Here is a 23330-nt window from a genome sequence, read left to right as displayed (position 1 = left end):
ACAGAGTAGAGCACAGTGTTTTAGTACTGGGGGTTATAAATGTTTTAGAAAGAGTAGAGCACAGTGTTTTAGTACTGGGGGTTTATAAATGTTTTAGACAGAGTAGAGCACAGTGTTTTAGTACTGGGGTTTTATAAATGTTTTAGACAGAGTAGAGCACAGTGTTTTAGTACTGGGGTTTATAAATGTTTTAGACAGAGTAGAGCACAGTGTTTTAGTAGCAGGGGTTTTAGAAATGTTTTAGAAAGAGTAGAGCACAGTGTTTTAGTAGCAGGGGTTTATAAATGTTTTAGACAGAGTAGAGCACAGTGTTTTAGTACTGGGGGTTTATAAATGTTTTAGACAGAGTAGAGCACAGTGTTTTAGTACTGGGGGTTTATAAATGTTTTAGACAGAGTAGAGCACAGTGTTTTAGTACTGGGGTTTATAAATGTTTTAGAAAGAGTAGAGCACAGTGTTTTAGTAGCAGGGGTTTTATAAATGTTTTAGACAGAGTAGAGCACAGTGTTTTAGTACTGGGGTTTATAAATGTTTTAGAAAGAGTAGAGCACAGTGTTTTAGTACTGGGGGTTTATAAATGTTTTAGACAGAGTAGAGCACAGTGTTTTAGTACCGGGGTTTTATAAATGTTTTAGACAGAGTAGAGCACAGTGTTTTAGTACTGGGGGTTTATAAATGTTTTAGACAGAGTAGAGCACAGTGTTTTAGTACTGGGGGTTTATAAATGTTTTAGACAGAGTAGAGCACAGTGTTTTAGTACTGGGGTTTATAAATGTTTTAGACAGAGTAGAGCACAGTGTTTTAGTACTGGGGTTTATAAATGTTTTAGACAGAGTAGAGCACAGTGTTTTAGTACTGGGGTTTATAAATGTTTTAGACAGAGTAGAGCACAGTGTTTTAGTACTGGGGTTTTATAAATGTTTTAGACAAAGTAGAGCACAGTGTTTTAGTACTGGGGGTTTATAAATGTTTTAGACAGAGTAGAGCACAGTGTTTTAGTACTGGGGTTTTATAAATGTTGTAGACAGAGTAGAGCACAGTGTTTTAGTACTGGGGTTTTATAAATGTTAGCACAGTTGAGGCCGTCTGCTGACCACTTTTCACCCTTGAAAGTCATGGTGGAAACAACAATAGGCAGATAAACCCCTGATTGTTGATTACTCTCAAAGTCATAAAACACAAATGTCTCTGAATGTTCATCTTCATCCAATGGTTGAAGGTAGCACTCATGTTCCACTTCTTGAACCACTTCAGTGTCTCTGCTTTTCAAAGACCCTTTACAGACAGGGCAGTGTAGGATACCACATACCTTTACAGACAGGGCAGTGTAGGATACCACATACCTTTACAGACAGGGCAGTGTAGGATACCACATACCTTTACAGACAGGGCAGTGTAGGATACCACATACCTTTACAGACAGGGCAGTGTAGGATACCACATACCTTTACAGACAGGGCAGTGTCCACATACGTGAGGTTGGGGGTTGTCTGTTTTAACGTTGGAATTGCGTTGGAATTTTGGACATTTCTTGTTGAGGTCACACCAGCTGACAGATGTATATGCCTTTGGATGCTATGGACTCTAAAACACAGAGGTCCAGTTACTAGATAGGTTTCTCACAGCCTTTTACAGGACTCTAAAAGGCAGAGGTCCAGTTACTAGATAGGTTTCTCACAGCCTTTTACAGGGCTCTAAAAGACAGAGAGGTTCAGTTACTAGATAGGTTTCTCACAGCCTTTTACAGGACTCTAAAAAACAGAGAGGTCCAGTTACTAGATAGGTTTCTCACAGCCTTTTACAGAGCTCTAAAAGACAGAGAGGTCCAGTTACTAGATAGGTTTCTCACAGCCTTTTACAGGACTCTAAAAGACAGAGAGGTCCAGTTACTAGATAGGTTTCTCACAGCCATTTACATGCTATCTTCAATCAGTAGAGGCTCTACCTCAGAAATTATTGTGTCAAGCTGTTTAGCTGCATCCTACATCAACACATCGTCCTCATCAACACATCATCATCCTCATCAACACATCATCCTCATCAACACATCATCATCCTCATCAACACATCATCCTCATCAACACATCATCCTCATCATCCTCATCAACACATCATCATCCTCATCAACACATCATCAACACATCGTCCTCATCAACACATCATCCTCATCATCACATCATCCTCATCATCCTCATCAACACATCATCATCCTCATCATCCTCATCAACACATAATCATCCTCATCAACACATCATCATCCTCATCAACACATCATCCTCATCATCCTCATCAACACAACATCCTCATCATCACATCATCCTCATCATCCTCATCAACACATCATCATCACATCATCCTCATCAACACATCATCCTCATCAACACATCATCCTCATCAACACATCATCCTCATCAACACATCGTCCTCATCAACACATCATCCTCATCAACACATCATCCTCATCAACACATCATCCTCATCAACACATCACCCTCATCATCCTCATCAACACATCATCCTCATCAACACATCACCCTCATCAACACATCATCCTATTCAACACATCATCCTCATCAACACATCATCCTCATCGTCCTCATCAACACATCATCAACACATCATCCTCATCATCCTCATCATCATCATCAACACATCATCCTCATCATCCTCATCATCATCATCAACACATCATCCTCATCAACACATCATCCTCATCAACACATCATCCTCATCATCCTCATCATCACATCATCATCATCAACACATCATCATCATCAACACATCATCCTCATCAACACATCATCCTCATCAACACATCATCCTCATCAACACATCACCCTCATCATCCTCATGTCCTCCTATGTCAGCAATCCATGCTTTGGTTTAGTTTCCCCTGGTACTGTTTCCACTTGCTAATGTTTTAGCATTTGTGGCATAAATCCCATTCAAGTCATCCGACCAATATTAGCATTTTTTGCACATTTCTTTTAGTCATTTTATCATGTCCAAATCATGTCCAAATCATCCAAATGTATAAAATTCAATGTGAAGCTCAACAAAGTCACTTATAGATGATTTGAACATGATGTGCTAATGTTAATCTGACAAATCATATTATCGGTCCCATGATTTGAATTAGATTTTTGCTACAAATGCTATAATGTTATGTAAATGTAGGAGTGTTTGACATTGCAGCCGACTTTATAGACGAGTCGAGATCTACAAATGACCTTGCATGATAAATAACTACTCACTCACTCAGTCAGTCAGTCAGTCACAATTTACCCACGATGCATCACAGTTTTGATGCTCTCGAACACTGTATGTGTGACTGAGGAAGGAAGCCCTCTCTGCATCAGCTTCTTAGTTCCTGACATAGATTTGTCTAGAGGGTCCATCTATGCATATTTGTCATTATGTCGTCTGCAACAGAATGAGAAGAGCAATTGAGGACTATCTCCATTTTAAAGTAGTTAATGTCTTCTTCTTCAACTTCCATAACTTTAATGACAGTCGGTAAACCAACTGAAAGTTTGTATTCAATGGCTTTAGTTTTGAAGCAAGTGCGCCCTCTATTAAACTCTATGGACACAGACTACTTCAATGTTGGGTTAACCACAGATCTCAAACTTCACACTCAGTGTCTGTTTACTGACAGTAAGTTAACTTACAACACGTCTACCCTTCACTCTGTAAGTATGCTTGACGATATCTTAAAATATGTATATTTTATAATTTGTTTGTAACCATGAACTTCTGTATCCTGTTATGTGCATGGCGATGCTATTGGAATGTATGTTGTTTTGTTTTTCTGTTATGTACTCTGTAGATGTATTTCTGCATATTAATCTGATACAGTATTGTACATGTGGTTTCATATATAATACTTTTTCCTGCTATTTTAAGGACTCTGACAGTAATAGATTTTTGTGGAGACGTGTTTGAAAATGGGCTAAAGTAAGAGGGGATTGGGTGTTTAGCTTTTAGGAGTAATACAGTATTAATATGAAACACAGTGATGGAGGGTTGTGTTTAGGAGTATTATTTACGTGAGACACAGTGACGGTGGATTGAAATGCTTACTAACGGGTCCATTTCCAACAATGCAGAGTAAAAACATTTTAAATAGTGACACAAGGAATAAATACACAGTGAATAACAAATAACAATAATGAGTAAAAAATAACATGTCTATTTACCAGTACCTAGTTGATGTGCAGGGGTATGAAATAATTGAGGTGGTTATGGGTCGGCAGGTAGCCTAGTGGTTAGAGTGTTGGACTCGTAACTGAAAGGTTGCAGATTGAATCCCTGGGCTGACAAGGTACAAATCTGTCGTTCTGCCCCTGAACAAGGCAGTTAACCCACTGTTCCTAGGCCATCATTGAAAATAAGAATTTGCTCTTAACTGACTTTCCTAGTTAAATAAAGGTAAAATAAAAATGTACACACATGTAAGGGAAAGGGGGATACCCAGTCAGTTGCACAACTAAATGCATTCAACTAAAATGTGTCTTCTTTATTTTATTTATCCGTTATTTTACCAGGTAAGTTGACTGAGAACACGTTCTCATTTACAGTAACGACCTGGGGAATAGTTACAGGGGAGAGGAAGGGGATGAATGAACCAATTGTAAACTTCTTCTACAGTTAACCTAACCCCTCTGAAACAGAGCAACACTGCGGGATCTGCCTTAATCGACATCATCGGCACCAGGGATCAGTTGTTGTTGGGTGTTAACTGCCTTGCTCAAGGACAGAACTGCATATTTTGACCTGATTGCTGTTTGGCATCGTAATCGACTTCAGTGGGCAAATACTCACCTTCGATGGCCACTGGCACGCTGGAGAAGTGTGCTCTTCACGGATGAATCCCGTTTTCAACTGTACCGGGCAGATAGCAGACGTATGGCGTAGTCTGGGCAAGCGTTTTGCTGATGCCAACGTTGTGAACAGTATACCCCATGGTGGCAGTGGGGTTATGGTATGGTTAGGCATAAGCTATGGACAACGAACACAATTGCATTTTATCGATGTCAATTTGAATACAGAGAGATACTGTGACGAGATCCTGAGGCCCATTTTTGTGCTATTCATCCACCGCCATCACCTCATGTTTCAGCATCAAAATGCATGGCCCCATGTCGCAAGAATCATACACAATTTCTGGAAGCTGAAAATGTCCCAGTTCTTCTATGGCCTGCATACTCACCACTGTCCTATTGAGAATGCTTTTGGATGCTCTGGATCGACGTGTACGACAGCATGTTCCAGTTCTTGCCAATATTCAGCAACTTCTCACAGCCATTAAAGATTAGTTGGACAACATTCGACAGGCCTCTATGGAAAGGAGATGTCGCGCTGCATGAGACAAAAAGTGGTCACACCAGATACTGACTAGTTTTCTGATCCATGCCCCTCCTTTTTTTTAAGGTATCTGTGACCAACAGATGCATATGTGTATTCCCAGTCATATGAAATCTATTAGGTCCTAATACATTTATTTAAATTAACGGATTTCCTTATATGAACTGTAAGTCAGTAAAATCTTAAAATATTTTGCATGTTGCGTTTATATTTTTGTTCAGTGTAGATGAAAACTCTCTTGGTAAACAGTATTGTTTACTGCTTATCACAAGGTATTCTAACTCAGGCAAGCAAAAACTTGAGACTTCCTTAACAAAGAGACACACCCCTCCTCCCTTCGACTTACCAGAGTCTGCCATCCATTCTTGAAGATGCTCTTAGAGAAAAGGGTTCCAAAAGGGTTCCTCGGCTGTCCCAATAGGAGCACCCTTTTTGGTTCTAGGTAGAACCCCTTTCGTTTACATGTAGAACACTCTGTGGAAAGGGTTCTACATGGAACCCAAAAAGGTTCTACCTGTAATTCAAAAAGGTTCTTCCTGGAACCTAAAAGGATTCTTCAAAGGGTTCTCCTATGGCATCAGCCAAATAACCCTTTAAGGTTCTAGAAAGCAAAACATTTTTGTGTAGAAAAACCAGCAAGATGTATATCCAGGTCCTCATTCAGCCACAACTCAAGAAAAACGTATTACAGTTTTCCAGTGATAGGATAGAACATAGCTCATCCAGTTTGTTCTCCAGTGACTGCACGTTCGCCAATATTAATTTATTAAATACATTTTGTATTTAACCTTTATTTAACTAGGAAAGTCAGTTAAGAACACAATCTTATTTACAATAGAACAGAGGGCAATGGTGGTCTATTTGATCGCCAACGTAATCTCGTCAGGATGCCTGCTCGCTTGCCTCTCTATTGCCGCCACTTCCTCTTTCGAGTCCCGGGGGATTAGGGCCTGGTCCGGAGTAAGCAGAACGTCCATAATTTGCCATCTCGTTGAGGTAGAAATGTTTGTCCATATCAAGTTAAATGATCACTGTTCTGATGTCCGGAAGCTGTTTTCGGTCAGAGTAAAGTTAAAATCAGCACAAAAAAGACACAAAATAGCGGAGTAGGTCAGGAGCCCGTAAATCGGCTGCTATCCACTGCTTGCCATCTGCTGTTCACAAGGGCCAACAGTGGAACAGAATATGATAGCGGCATGTTCTATAGAACAGACATCAATTTTTGTGTGCTTAAATTTTACTTTTTAACACCAGTGTTGCGTTTCATTAGTTTGTTATGTTGTTATTAGCCCAACATTATTGAGGACATTATTATTAGGTACCAGTACTATACACGATGGCCAACAGTGGTTCTCTCCCAAATGGCACCCTGTTCCCTTAATAGTGTACTACTTTTGACATAGGGTGCCATTTGGGAAGAAGCCAGTGTAACTGAATATGATCAAGGCATTATATTACTGCCCATCGTACGAAGAGACACTACAGTAATGCTGAGATGCCAGTAGGGAGAGCTCTAGTCTAGAACACTGAAACCTTCAGTATCACTTTGATGCAGCTGATGAGGAGTGTAAATTGAATGTGTTTATAGAATAGAATGAATGACTTCATGGAACTGACCAAATGTAAATGGAACTTTGACCTGTTCCATGTAGAACTCAGAGGGACAAGGCAACACATTCTAAGATATTATAAACATTCCATAAAGAATAGTCAACATATTGTTAACATGATTCTGTATTTAAATAAAAGTGGAAATGGGGGACATTTTGTCCATTTTAGAAATGTAGGGCCCATTCTAATACAGTAACCTCCCTTCTCTGACATGTTGTTCTCGTCGTCATGCATGTTAATGACTTAAAGAGGAAAGGACAGTTCTGCATCAGCTACTTGTGCCCTGACTACTTTAAATATGTATCAACTGGTTGACTCTCTGTACAGGACCTCTCTCCTTCACTTCACTCTATAAGTACGCGTGACAATATCTTGAAAAATAGTTTTGGGTTATTTGATTTTAGTCATTAGTCATATTCTTGAGGGGAATGTATAATTTTACTTCTTGTTATGTTTTGAGCTGTGTTTTGGATCAGAACTGTGTCAGATAAGACCCAGATGCAGACAGTTTGAATAACAGATGTTTATTAACAAAACAGGGGGCAGGCAGACGACAGGTCAAGGGCAGGCAGAGGTCAGTAATCCAGGGTAGAGTCAGTAAGGTACAGAACGGCAGGCAGGCTCAGGGTCAGGACAGGCAGAGTGGTCAAAACCGGAAAAACTAGAAAAACAGGGGCTAGAGAGAACCAGGGGCTAGGGAGAACCAGGGGCTAGGGGGAAACAGGGGCTAGAGAGAAACAGGGGCTAGGGAGAACCAGGGGCTAGGGAGAACCAGGGGCTAGGGAGAACCAGGGGCTAGGGAGAACCAGGGGCTAGGGAGAAACAGGGGCTAGGGAGAACCAGGGGCTAGGGAGAACCAGGGGCTAGGGAGAACCAGGGGCTAGAGAGAACCAGGGGCTAGGGAGAACCAGGGGCTAGGGAGAAACAGGGGCTAGGGAGAACCAGGGGCTAGAGAGAACCAGGGGCTAGGGAGAACCAGGGGCTAGGGAGAAACAGGGGCTAGGGAGAACCAGGGGCTAGGGAGAACCAGGGGCTAGGGAGAACCAGGGGCTAGGGAGAACCAGGGGCTAGAGAGAACCAGGGGCTAGGGAGAAACAGGGGCTAGGGAGAACCAGGGGCTAGGGAGAAACAGGGGCTAGGGAGAACCAGGGGCTAGAGAGAACCAGGGGCTAGGGAGAACCAGGGGCTAGGGAGAACCAGGGGCTAGAGAGAACCAGGGGCTAGAGAGAACCAGGGGCTAGGGAGAAACAGGGGCTAGGGAGAAACAGGGGCTAGAGAGAACCAGGGGCTAGGGAGAACCAGGGGCTAGGGAGAACCAGGGGCTAGGGGGAACCAGGGGCTAGAGAGAAACAGGGGCTAGGGAGAAACAGGGGCTAGGGAGAAACAGGGGCTAGGGAGAACCAGGGGCTAGGGAGAACCAGGGGCTAGGGGGAACCAGGGGCTAGGGGGAACCAGGGGCTAGAGAGAACCAGGGGCTAGGGAGAACCAGGGGCTAGGGAGAAACAGGGGCTAGGGAGAACCAGGGGCTAGGGGGAACCAGGGGCTAGAGAGAACCAGGGGCAAGAGAGAACCAGGGGCTAGGGGGAACCAGGGGCTAGGGGGAACCAGGGGCTAGAGAGAACCAGGGGCTAGGGAGAACCAGGGGCTAGGGAGAAACAGGGGCTAGGGAGAACCAGGGGCTAGGGGGAACCAGGGGCTAGGGGGAACCAGGGGCTAGGGGGAACCAGGGGCTAGGGAGAACCAGGGGCTAGGGGGAACCAGGGCTAGGGAGAACCAGGGGCTAGAGAGAACCAGGGGCTAGGGAGAACCAGGGGCTAGGGAGAAACAGGGGCTAGGGAGAAACAGGGGCTAGGGGGAACCAGGGGCTAGAGAGAACCAGGGGCTAGGGAGAACCAGGGGCTAGGGGGAACCAGGGGCTAGGGAGAACCAGGGGCTAGGGGGAACCAGGGGCTAGAGAGAAACAGGGGCTAGGGAGAACCAGGCTGGTAGGCTTGGCGAGACGAACTGGCAACAGACAAACAGAAAATACAGGTATAAAGGCAGTGGTGTAAAGTACTTGAGTAAAAATACTTTCAAGTACTCCTGAAGTAGTTGTTTTGGGGTATCTGTACTTTATTTTACTATTTTTATTTTTGACAACTTTCACTTTTACTTCACTACATTCCTAAAAGAAAATAATGTACTTATTACTCAATACATTTCCCCTGACACCCAAAAGTCCTCGTTAAATTTTGAATGCTTAGCAGGACAGAAAAGGTCCAATTCACGCACTTATCAAGAGAACATCCCTGGTCATCCCTACTGCTTCTGATGTGAAAACTCACTAAACACAAACGCTTTGTTTCTGAATGAGTACTGAGTGTTGGAGTGTGCCCCTGGCTATCTGCACATACAAACAAAACACAAACAGTTGTGCCATCTGGTTTGCTTAACAAGGAATTTGAAATGATTCATACTTTTACTTTTGATACTTAAGTACATTTTTGCAATTACATTTATTTTTGATACTTTATATCATATTATTTAAAACCAAATACTTTTAGACTTTTACTCAAGTCGTATTTTACTGGGTGACTCACTTTTACTCAAGTATGACAATTGGGTACTTTTCCACCACTGTATAAATACACAGGGGATAAGGGGGGAAACTGGCGACACCTGGAGGGCGGGTGGAGACAAGCACAAGACAGGTGAAACAGATCAGGGTGAGACAGTGTTGGTTGTTACATCAGGGCCTGTATTCATAAAGTGTCTCAGTGGAGGAGTGTTGGAATGTGTGTGAATGACACAGTGGATTTATCTGAGGGTCCTTTAGGACCAGACTGAGTAGGGTTGACATCTATACTGGGACTGATAGGGAGTAGGGTTGACATCTATACTGGGACTGATAGGGAGTAGGGTTGACATCTATACTGGGACTGATAGGGAGTAGGGTTGACATCTATACTGGGACTGATAGGGAGTAGGGTTGACATCTATACTGGGACTGATAGGGAGTAGGGTTGACATCTATACTGGGACTGATAGGGAGTAGGGTTGACATCTATACTGGGACTGATAGGGAGTAGGGTTGACATCTATACTGGGACTGATAGGGAGTAGGGTTGACATCTATACTGGGACTGATAGGGAGTAGAGTTGACATCTATACTGGGACTGATAGGGAGTAGGGTTGACATCTATACTGGGACTGATAGGGAGTAGGGTTGACATCTATACTGGGACTGATAGGGAGTAGGGTTGACATCTATACTGGGACTGATAGGGAGTAGGGTTGACATCTATACTGGGACTGATAGGGAGTAGGGTTGACATCTATACTGGGACTGATAGGGAGTAGGGTTGACATCTATACTGGGACTGATAGGGAGTAGGGTTGACATCTATACTGGGACTGATAGGGAGTAGGGTTGACATCTATACTGGGACTGATAGGGAGTAGGGTTGACATCTATACTGGGACTGATAGGGAGTAGGGTTGACATCTATACTGGGACTGATAGGGAGTAGGGTTGACATCTATACTGGGACTGATAGGGAGTAGGGTTGACATCTATACTGGGACTGATAGGGAGTAGGGTTGACATCTATACTGGGACTGATAGGGAGTAGGGTTGACATCTATACTGGGACTGATAGGGAGTAGAGTTGACATCTATACTGGGACTGATAGGGAGTAGGGTTGACATCTATACTGGGACTGATAGGGAGTAGGGTTGACATCTATACTGGGACTGATAGGGAGTAGGGTTGACATCTATACTGGGACTGATAGGGAGTAGGGTTGACATCTATACTGGGACTGATAGGGAGTAGGGTTGACATCTATACTGGGACTGATAGGGAGTAGGGTTGACATCTATACTGGGACTGATAGGGAGTAGGGTTGACATCTATACTGGGACTGATAGGGAGTAGGGTTGACATCTATACTGGGACTGATAGGGAGTAGGGTTGACATCTATACTGGGACTGATAGGGAGTAGGGTTGACATCTATACTGGGACTGATAGGGAGTAGGGTTGACATCTATACTGGGACTGATAGGGAGTAGGGTTGACATCTATACTGGGACTGATAGGGAGTAGGGTTGACATCTATACTGGGACTGATAGGGAGTAGGGTTGACATCTATACTGGGACTGATAGGGAGTAGGGTTGACATCTATACTGGGACTGATAGGGAGTAGGGTTGACATCTATACTGGGACTGATAGGGAGTAGGGTTGACATCTATACTGGGACTGATAGGGAGTAGGGTTGACATCTATACTGGGACTGATAGGGAGTAGGGTTGACATCTATACTGGGACTGATAGGGAGTAGGGTTGACATCTATACTGGGACTGATAGGGAGTAGGGTTGACAGCTATACTGGGACTGATAGGGAGTAGGGTTGACATCTATACTGGGACTGATAGGGAGTAGGGTTGACATCTATACTGGGACTGATAGGGAGTAGGGTTGACATCTATACTGGGGCTGATAGGGAGTAGGGTTGACATCTATACTGGGACTGATAGGGAGTAGGGTTGACATCTATACTGGGACTGATAGGGAGTAGGGTTGACATCTATACTGGGACTGATAGGGAGTAGGGTTGACATCTATACTGGGACTGATAGGGAGTAGGGTTGACATCTATACTGGGACTGATAGGGAGTAGGGTTGACATCTATACTGGGACTGATAGGGAGTAGGGTTGACATCTATACTGGGACTGATAGGGAGTAGGGTTGACATCTATACTGGGACTGATAGGGAGTAGGGTTGACATCTATACTGGGACTGATAGGGAGTAGGGTTGACATCTATACTGGGACTGATAGGGAGTAGGGTTGACATCTATACTGGGACTGATAGGGAGTAGGGTTGACATCTATACTGTGTAGGATGTGTGTTTTAACTTTTCTACATCCATAACAACCAGCTCTCTAGACTGATACAGACTCTATGGGCCTTATGGGCCTTCACTACAGATGGTGTGTGTGTGTGTGTGTGTGTGTGTGTGTGTGTGTGTGTGTGTGTGTGTGTGTGTGTGTGTGTGTGTGTGTGTGTGTGTGTGTGTGTGTGTCTGTGTGTCTGTGTGTGTGTGTGTGTGTGTGTGTGTGTGTGTGTGTGTGTGTGTGTGTGTGTGTGTGTGTGTGTGTGTGTGTGTGTGTGTGTGTGTGTGTGTGTGTGTGAGAGAGAGAGTCAATTGTTGTTTAGCCTCACAGCTTGGGGATAGGAGTTATTGAACCTGGTGGTCAGTCTTTAGGCTGCTGTACAGCTTGACGGACCATAGAGAATTGAACATTTATCCTCCTGTATCTGGGGATCCGAGAATAAACAGCTTCACAACAATCAATGTTGAAATATGTGTTTACAGTTCTACACATCTGTTCAATAAGTGATTGTTTTTGTTGTTTGTGATGTTGATGACTTTATTGTATCCATTAGGAAATAGTTTTTGCATCAGACAGCATGTCATCTTAAATAGACAGACGAAGACAGACATGCAACACGTCACACACATTACATACATAGTGCAATAGACTTACAGACAGACAGTATTCACATAGACAACCATATAGCACAATACAACACAACACAATATGAGCCTGGTTCATTTTCAGTAATGAGGCCCTGTACCCCATTTACAGTTTCTACTTCAATGTATCAGGTGGAGTTATTCACCTGCTATAGAGTGAGTTGTTGTTTATGTTTCTAAGACTGCAGGGTGGGAGATGCAACAATGGCCTTGAGAACAGCAGGAAGTGTGTTGCTGGTATTTCTCTGGTCTGTGACAGGTATGGTCTCATTCTTATCTTTTAGTTGTTCTGTTTCTCTACAGACATTTCTAAAGGATATGAATCATAATGTTATTCTGGTGTTAGGCGTCTCCACTTCCCTTTAAATAGGTATCTTTCACACCTCACTGAGTGATTCTTGTCTGTGGTTTCACACTCAACTCACCAACTATGGCAACATGGTGTGGACAAACCCTACTCATTTTGAAATTGATGCATCTTTAAGGTGAAAAAAAAGCACAAGCATCCACAACGTTCAAACATCTTTCCCATAATTACAGGTATTTTATCAACCATTTGAGTTCAGCCATAATATTTGTTGTAATATTTGTTCTCCCTTTTCAGGGGGATGAAATTGTAACCAGCTCTGCAATGCTTGTTTGAAAAAGACAGATACTTTTGAAAAAAGTATAATTGTCAATTAATCTAAAATGAGACATGGCAATCTGCACAAAGGCAAAAAGGCCATTTTTAAACAATGGATGAGCTTTTCTTATTAATCTACTGGAGAACCATTTAGGGTTCAAGTAAAACGTTTGTATAAGTGAAGCTTTTAGAGAGAGGTTTAGTGCTTTTATATGTAATAATCTCAACCCACCCAGTTAGTAATCATTACATAGCGACTGTGTGTTTATTCATGTGAAAATTGACTTTGCCGCTTCAGCATGCTTTTGTGGCACAGTCAATGGCACACAGGGGATATTGGCCCAGAAGGTTCAGGGTTCGCCGACCACCACGGATGAGCTCACTCTCCCTGCCTATTTCATTATTACGATCAGAGCCGGCTGCAGACAGTGATCAGCCAGGGGGAAATCAGATTTTCAAAATTTTGATGCCATATTTATAATTATATAAAATATATTCACATTTTCTACCAACAGGTTTCTGTGCCAATGCACCACACAACCAATAAACAAAAGCATAACGACTTGGAGCTTCTATAGCATGGTTTACGTTTTTAAAACCACAATCAATCTGAACAAATAGGAATACATCCCACCTTACCTTGTAGGCTTACCCAGTATCGAAGGCTTGACAATCTCTGAATGTCATTCAGCTTTCTAGTGTTTTGTAACAAATGTCTCTTTCCATTCATCAAATGGCTGCTGCACAGTTTGGATTGATTGATTTTATTGGTCAGTTAAAAAAAATACATACACACATGTACACACAGTTTATTTACAGTGACCAGGATTGTTGATTTAAAGGACAATAAAGTCTGGGACTTATTTACATTGTGGTGCCTATGTTTTACATAAACACATTTACATTGCATAGATACAGACACATTGCATAGATACAGACACATTGCATAGATACAGACACATTGCATAGATACAGACACATTGCAGATATAAACACATTACAGAGATACATTACAGAGATACATTACAGAGATACAGACACATTACAGAGATACAGACACATTACAGAGATACATTACAGAGATACAGACACATTACAGAGATACACACACATTGTCACGGTTATCGATGGTGAAGGAGGACCAAAATCCAGCAGGACTGCGTTTGTTCATCTTGAACATTTATTAAACTCAAAATGAACACCAAAACAACAAAACAAACTCACGATCCCCGAACAGTCTTCTCAGGCTCACACACGCTAGACAAGAAACAATCTCCCACAAAAACCTACACCAAACAATTACCCATATATAGGACTCTCAATCAGAGGCAACGAGGAAGCACCTGCCTCCAATTGAGAGTCCCAAACCCCAATCAACCTAACATAGAAATACATTAACCAGACTACACATAGAAATACATAGACCATAAACCAAAAACCCGGAAATAATAAATCAAACGCCCTTCTACCAAAACACCACCCCGAACCACATAAAACAAATACCCTCTGCCACGTCCTGACCAAACTACAATAACAATTAACCCTTATATTGGCCAGGACGTGACAGTACCCCCCCCCCCCCTAAAGGTGCTAACCCCGGAAGCACCTCAAGAATAACAAAAACCCCAAACAACAAAAAATCCCCCCTAAACTAAAGGGAGGGTGGCTGCCGTCACCGACGGCACTTGTGCTACACCCCCCCTCCCCAACCCACTTATACAGGTGGTGGTTCAGGCTCCGGCCTATTGTCCTCCAGAGTGCCGACCGACCCGATCTGCCTCGGACCGTAGGCAGACTCCCCCTGCTCTGGATCATGGGCAGACCTCCTCCTCTCCACCCTGTATGCAGACTCATCAATTAAACCGTTAATTACTTTAAGTTCTGAAATGTCAGGCTTACTCAGTTTAGGGTTGCTGCTAGACTCCCTTGATTTTTGGTCATCAGCAGACTCTGGGCAGATGGGCCACTCTGGCTGATCCTGGCTGACGGGCCGCTCTGGCTGATCCTGGCCGACGGGCCGCTCTGGCTGATCCTGACCGACGGGCCGATCTGGCTGATCCTGGCCGACGGGCCGCTCTGGCTGATCCGGGCAGTCGGGCCGCTCTGGCATCTCCGGGCAGTCGGGCCACTCTGGCATCTCTGGGCAGTCGGGCCGTTCTGGCATCTCCGGGCAGTCGGGCCGCTCTGGCATCTCCGGGCAGTCGGGCCGCTCTGGCGGCTCCTGACTGACGGGCGGCTCTGGCGGCTCCTGACTGACGGGCGGCTCTGGCGACTCCTGACTGACGGGCGGCTCTGGCGACTCCTGACTGACGGGCGGCTCTGGCGACTCCTGACTGACGGGCGGCTCTGGCGACTCCTGACTGACGGGCGGCTCTGGCGACTCCTGACTGACGGGCGGCTCTGGCGACTCCTGACTGACGGGCGGCTCTGGCGACTCCTGACTGACGGGCAGCTCTGGCGACTTCTGACTGAGCCGACGCACTGGAAGCCTGGTGCGTGGTGCTGGTACTGGGGTTATCAGCCTGGGAACACGCACTTCCAGGCTAATGCGGGGAGCGGGAACAGGACGAGTCGGACTGGGCTGATGCACTTGAAACCTGGTGCGTGGTGCTGGTACTGGACGTGCCAGACTGGGAACACGCACCTCTAGGCTAGTGCGTGGAGCGGGAACAGGATATATAGGACCGTGGAGGCTTACTGGCGGTCTCGAGCTTAAACCTGGCATCGCCCTTTCTGGCTGAATGCCTACTACCCCCTGGTAAATGCGGGGTGCTGGTATAGCGTGTACTGGCCTAAAAACACTTGGCCTCGCCATAATACTCATTACCCCGAAGCACGAGACATGTCCATTAACTGGCTTCTGTGACACAGTCCGGGGATTTGGCCTGGGGCTCCAAACTTGCCCCGCCAAACTACCCATATGCCCCCCCAAAAAAAATTCTTGGGGCTGCCTCTCGGGTTTAATCGGCAGTCGTGTTCCTCGGTAGCATTCCCGGTCTTTGCTCCATTTCTTCCATGGGCCCTCTCCGGCCATAACTTGCTCCCATGTCCATTTCTCCCGTTTGTCCAATTCAAATTCCCTCTGCTCCTTCCAGTCCACCTGTTGCTCCTTCCTCTGCTGCTTGGTCCTTTTGTGGTGGGAGATTCTGTCACAGTTATCGATGGTGAAGGAGGACCAAAATCCAGCAGGACTGTGTTTGTTCATCTTGAACATTTATTAAACTCAAAATGAACACCAAAACAACAAAACAAACTCACGATCCCCGAACAGTCTTCTCAGGCTCACACACGCTAGACAAGAAACAATCTCCCACAAAAACCTACACCAAACAATTACCCATATATAGGACTCTCAATCAGAGGCAACGAGGAAGCACCTGCCTCCAATTGAGAGTCCCAAACCCCAATCAACCTAACATAGAAATACATTAACCATAGAAATACATAAACATAGACCATAAACCAAAAACCCGGAAATAATAAATCAAACGCCCTTCTACCAAAACACCACCCCGAACCACATAAAACAAATACCCTCTGCCACGTCCTGACCAAACTACAATAACAATTAACCCTTATATTGGCCAGGACGTGACACACATTACAGAGATACAGACACATTATAGAGATATAGAAACATTACAGAGACACAGACACACTACATAGATACAGACACATTACAGAGACACAGACACATTACAGAGATACAGACACATTACATAGATACAGACACATTACAGAGATACAGACACATTACAGAGATACAGACACATTACAGAGACACAGACACATTACAGATACAGACACATTACAGAGATACAGACACATTACAGAGATACAGACACATTACAGAGATACAGACACATTACAGAGATACAGACACATTACAGAGATACAGACACATTACAGAGATACAGACACATTACATAGATACAGACACATTACAGAGATACAGACACATTACAGAGATACAGACACATTACAGATATAGAAACATTACAGAGACACAGACACATTACAGAGATACAGACACATTACATAGATACAGACACATTACAGAGATACATTGGCTTAATTCTGATAGCATTGTGTTGTGTGACCTTGTTTCAGTGGTACTGGGTCAGAATGTCTGGAGTGTGACTTACACCAAGAAAAGTATCTGTGCCTTGAAGGGGTCAACAGTGGAGCTGCACTGCTCTTATACATATCCCAGTGGTACAGTCACAACAACCCTCTGGTTCACTGAATCTGGGACTGGTAAAGAACCTAAAGATCTAGGTCAGGACCCAGAGTATGCAGGTCGTCTGGAGTGTCATGGAGATCTAGGTCAGGACCCAGAGTATGCAGGTCGTCTGGAGTGTCATGGAGATCAGAAGAATTGTCACACACTGAGGATCACAGACCTGAGAGAGAGTGACTCTGCTGAATACAAGTTCAGATTATTAACAGATCAGACCGGAGGGAAATATATTGGCAGTCCTGGAGTCACTCTGTCTGTCACAGGTACAGTTACGTACATTCAATATAGTTCAACTGTTGAATTCCATTTAGTTCAAGAAAATGGTCTTGGTTTGTTTTTACAGTATCTGTCACTCATCTCACATCTATCTAGATAGTTGTAATGTGAGTGTGGTTCTGTATGTATGCTAAAGCATATGATGTGTGTGCTTCAGTGTATGCTGTGATTTTAGCATGTATGCTAATGAGAATGTTGTGTTAAAATCTGTTTAAATTGACTCTATTGAACCCAATACTTCCTGGAAAACAGTGGAAAGTATTACAGAGTTGACTATCCTGGCTAAATAAATCAAATTCATTAATGAATGACTATAATTACCTTATAAAGGGCAGCTATACAGACACAAAGGAGGAGAATAATGATTTGTTTCCTCATACTCTAGATGTTGTGTTGGAGATGGATCCTACATCTGTGTCAGAGAGGGAGAATGTCACACTGATATGTAGAACCAAATGTACACTGGACCCCATCACAGCCTACAGTTGGTATAAGAATGGACAGCCTATACCAAACAGCAACACCTCCTCTCCTGTCTATAGCCTATTCTCAGTCAGCAGTGAGGATACAGGCCGATACTCCTGTGCTGTAGAAGGCCATGAGGATCTCCCCTCTGCTGAAGAGACTCTCACTGTCACATGTCAGTACATTGTGGGTTTCATTTGATATACTGATTATGTTGATTCTTGAATTGGGAATAGATTGTTTTCCATATGAATAAATATGAATAAATATTTTTGTGTGTAACATCCATTTCCTTGAATTTGTATTACCACCATACCACCACCATCATTCTTTTTAATTATTATTTTTCTGATTGTCTTTTACTCTGAATTAAATGATTTCAAACTCACCTGTAAAATGTAAACACAAATGTTGCTATAAATGAATCTGGTCTTCTACACCAGATGGTCCAAGGAACACCTCAGTGTCAGTCAGTCCCTCTGGTGAAATAATGGAGGGCAGTTCAGTGACTCTGACCTGCAGCAGTGAATCCAACCCACCTGTGGACAAATACACCTGGTACAAGAAGAATGTTACCTCACCAAAAGCATCAGGACAGAGTTACAGCATCACTAACATCATCTCTGAGGACAGAGGAGAATACTACTGTGAGGCTGAGAATACAATAGCATCTAATAACTCTACAGCTCTGATGATCATTATAGCAGGTGAAGTTACATCTTCAATACTTCAATACAAAATGATGTTCAATAAGAAATGATGTTTCAAGGTAATCTTCTTCTAGTTTGCATCATTACACTTTGGTTTAAAACTATACATAGTCTTATACATACAAGTATTGCATTAATGTCCTGTATTGCAGTATATTAATTTTCAGTTCATAATAACATGTACTCATATCATCTATATTATCTTTTAGAGAACCAAACCTCAGTTCTAACTGCTGCTGTAGGAATCATAGTGGTTGTTCTGGGTGTCATACTGGCTTCATGTCTCTCTGGCTTCATGTGGTTCAGGTGAGTGAAAATGCATATTTTAAAGATTATTTCACTTTATTATCTTCATTAATTTGTTCATTCATTCATTCGTTCATTTATAAAACAGGAAGAAGGCCTCCAAATCCACCTTTGACACAAGACACACAGCAGACGACGGACAGGTGAGTCTGTTCAGACAGATGGAAGATCATTTTTGTTGCTTTGTGGGAAATGTCCACTCTTCATGCTGTCTGTCCCCAGGTCTATTTATATTGTCTGTTCTCTCTCTCCGTCAGGGAGACTCTAGTGCAGTGTATGGCAACATCTCAGGCATGGCCATGACCCCTGCTGCAGCACAGACAGTGGCCACCTTCGACCAGGAACAGGACGAGGATGTCCAGTAAGCTGCTGTGAAATTCAACCTCTCCAGTGCTGCCACCCTCTGAGCATATTCTACCATTACAACAACATAGAGTCAATACTGTATACAACATTGTGAACACACAGACAGCATCAAGGTCATTCATATGTTGCTGCTTATTGGAGGAGTAGACAAAGTCATTCAAATAAGCAAAACAGTTGACCATTAGTGACCCCTCATTGTTCTCTGAGAACTCCCTCCATCACTATCTGATGACATTTCATTGTTCTCTGAGAACTCCCTCCATCACTATCTGATGACATTTCATTGTTCTCTGAGAACTCCCTCCATCACTATCTGATGACATTTCATTGTTCTCTGAGAACTCCCTCCATCACTATCTGATGACATTTCATTGTTCTCTGAGAACTCCCTCCATCACTATCTGATGACATTTCATTGAACTCATACTATGGTGTAAAAGTAGGCATTTTGAAAAGTCACAGTTTTAATGTCTTAAAGGTTCCAGGGGTATTCTTCAGGCCAAATGGCATTTCCTGAAACTGCACTCTACAATATACATCTCAAGACAATTACTATGACATGTCTATAACCTGTTGGGGCTACAGGTTAGCAATGAACCCCGAGACGGGATTGCTAACAAGGCTGGAAATTCAAAACATCAAAAATCTAATAATTTCAATTTCTCAAACAATCAACTATTTTACACAATTTAAAAGATAAACATCTCCTTAATCTAACCACATTGTTCGATTTTCAAAGAGGCTTTACGGCAAAAGCATAAAGTTAGATTATGTTAGGACAGTACATAGCCACAAAAGTACAAACATCCAGTTTCAATTCAAGGTCAGGCGTCACCAAAAGCAGAAACCAGCTAAAATTATGCACCAACCTTTGACAATCTCCATCAGATGACACTCCTAGGACATTATGTTATACAATACATGCATTTTTTGTTCCATCAAGTTCATATTTATATAAAAAAACAGCTTTTTACAATGGCGTGAAATTCCGATTTTTTTCTTCTCTGAAATGCTTCCGGTGAACATAACAAAATTACTATTCGAAAACATTGGTAAATTATAATATTGTCATTCAAAGAATAATATATTATCATCTCGTAATTGCTACCGAATGGCCAGATCTCAAAATAACTTTACTGGGAAATCACATTTTGCAATAAACGGGGTGCTATGCTAAGAACAATAAGCTATGCTATACAGTTAGCATCATCTAATATCGATAATAACATTGTAAATATCCCCTTACCTTTGATTATCTCCACCAGAAGGCACTGCCAGGAATCCCAGGTCCAGAACAAATGTGGTTTCTTTTGACAAAGTTCATAATTTATGTCCAAATAACACCAAGTAGTTAGCGTTCATTATGCTCCCACAAAACGTGGTGGGGGGGGTGTAAAATCACGCCGAAAAGCTAAAAAAACCTAGTAAATAATCTATTTACGTTCGTTCAAACATGTCAAACGTTGTTTAGCATTAATCTTTTGGTCCATTTTTAACGTTAAACATCAGTAATATTTTCACACAACCTATCCTATGTCTAGATAAACAATTATGACAAACTCACGCTTCTCAGATTTATGCGCAGGCGCAAAAAAATGAAGTGACGACATGTCAACTTCCATGCATTCTAATTTGCTCTCTGTTTATCATAGACGCTTCAAACAACTTTATAAAGATCGTTGACATCTAGTGGAAGCCGTAGGAGTTGCGAAATGAATCCTTTCTCACTATGGTATCTATAAAACAATGACACTAAATAGTACAGTCACAAAATTCAAAAAAAATGTTTTATCTATTTTTCACAGGTTTTTGCCTGCAATATGAGTTTTGTTATACTTACAGACACCATTCAAACTGTTTTAGAAAATTCAGAGTGTTTTCTATCCGAATGTGTTAATAATATGCATATCCTAGCTTCTGAGTTGGTGTAGGAGGCAGTTAAAAATGGGCACATATTTTCTTAAAAATTTCTCAATACTGCCCCCTAGCCCCAACAGGAGTGATGTGATGAGGGTTTTAAGGAATGGCTCTGGTTCCATTCTAAATGGCACCCTATTCCCTATTTAGTTCACTACTGGTCAAAAGTAGTGCACTATAAGGGAGTAGGGTGCCATTTGGGAGTCACATTCAGTTTAATGGATGTTTCTTTCTCCAGGCCCACGGTGGAACAAGCAGCTGAGGAGGACCCCTCTGTTCTCTACAGTACAGTCAACAAACCCAGAACCAAGAAGACCTGAACACAACAAACCCAGAACCATGAACACAACAAACCCAAAACCAAGAAGACATGAACACAACAAACCCAGAACCATGAAGACATGAACACAACAAACCAAGAAGACATGAACACAACAAACCCAGAACCATGAAGACCTGAACACAACAAACCCAGAACCATGAAGACATGAACACAACAAACCCAGAACCATGAAGACATGAACACAACAAACCCAGAACCATGAAGACATGAACACAACAAACCCAGAACCATGAAGACATGTAACCTTTATTTAACTCCCAATCACGGCCAGTTGTGACAGCCTGGACTCGAACCGGGGTGTCTGTAGTGATACCTCAAGCACTGAGATGTAGTGTCTTAGACCACTACTCCACCCAGGAGCCCCAAAATCATGTTCTAGTGCTGTCCCCACCTAAAATAAATCTTGGTCAACCAAGAGTCATCTGTCATTTCTACCAATCGATTGGTTGAAATGTTATGTGTATTTTTCCATATATAGACACACCCCATGTGTTTTAATAAAATCAACTATATGTACTGAAATGGTCTGATGCTTTTAGCATGCTGTTTGATTAAATAATTAACTTCCCTGGGCTAGGTCCCACCCTAGTCAACAGCCAGTGGAATCGTGTGGCGCGAAATACAAATACCTAAAAAATGCTATAACTTCAATTTCTAGAACATATGACTATTTTACACCATTTGAAAGACAAGACTCTCGTTAATCTAACCACATTGTCCGATTTCAAAAAGGCTTTACAGCGAAAGCAAAACATTAGATTATGTCAGGAGAGTACCCTGTCAAAAATAATCACACAGCCATTTTCAAAGCAAGAATATATGTCACAAAAACCAAAACCCAGAAGACAGCTAAATGCAGCACTAACCTTTGATGATCTTCATCAGATGACGCTCCTAGGACATTATGTTATACAATACATGCATGTTTTGTTCAATCAAGTTCATATTTATATCAAAAACCAGCTTTTTACATTAGCATGTGATGTTCAGAACTAGCATACTTCAGGTGAATTTACTAAATTACTCACGATAAACGTTCACAAAATACATAACAATTATTTTAAGAATTATAGATAGAGAACTCCTTTATGCAATCGCGGTGTCAGATTTTAAAATAGCTTTTTGGCGAAAGCACATTTTGCAATATTCTGAGTACATAGCCCGGCCATCACGGCTAGCTAATTTGACACCCACCAAGTTTTGGACAACCTAAACTCAGAATTACTATTAGAAAAATTGGATTACCTTTGCTGTTCTTCGTCAGAATGCACTCCCAGGACTTCTACTTCAACAACAAATGTTGTTTTGGTTCCAAATAATCCATAGTTATATCCAAATACCTCCATTTTGTTCGTGTGTTCAGGTCACTAACCGAAGGGTGACGTGCGAGCGCATTTCGTGACAAAAAAATTCAAAATATTCCATTACCGTACTTCGAAGCATGTCAAACGCTGTTTAAAATCAATTTTTATGCTATTTTTCTCGTAAAATATTCCAACCGGGCGACGTTGTATTCATTCAAAGGCTGAAAGAAAATAATGGAGAATTCTCATGAACGCGCATCTCCAGTGTCA

At 42.6% G+C, this 23330-nt stretch overlaps 1 protein-coding gene across 2 annotated transcripts; it reads left to right on the top strand.

The window, feature by feature from the left end:
• The first annotated feature begins 2018 nt into the window (after window positions 1–2018).
• Window positions 2019–22295, top strand: LOC106591664 (cell adhesion molecule CEACAM6). 2 transcript variants are annotated; one of them, XM_082972131.1, is made up of 10 exons: window positions 2019–3692; window positions 12690–12767; window positions 17244–17432; window positions 17481–17636; window positions 18035–18289; window positions 18558–18821; window positions 19034–19130; window positions 19219–19273; window positions 19388–19491; window positions 21652–22295. In XM_082972131.1, the coding sequence occupies exons 2-10, from the start codon at window positions 12713–12715 to the stop codon at window positions 21731–21733; spliced, it is 1257 nt and encodes a 418-aa protein (XP_082828257.1). In that variant the 5' UTR covers window positions 2019–3692; window positions 12690–12712; the 3' UTR covers window positions 21734–22295. The 2 variants fall into 2 exon arrangements, with proteins under 2 accessions (XP_082828257.1, XP_082828256.1); XM_082972130.1 differs by having other exon boundaries at window positions 17244–17636.
• The last annotated feature ends 1035 nt before the right edge of the window (window positions 22296–23330 follow it).

This window comes from Salmo salar, unplaced genomic scaffold (assembly GCF_965601325.2).
Source record: "Salmo salar unplaced genomic scaffold, fSalSal1 ptg000578l, whole genome shotgun sequence".
NCBI lineage: Eukaryota > Metazoa > Chordata > Actinopteri > Salmoniformes > Salmonidae > Salmo > Salmo salar.
The sequence above is the reverse complement of the archived record's forward strand: the minus strand, read 5'-3'. Positions and strand labels throughout refer to the sequence as shown.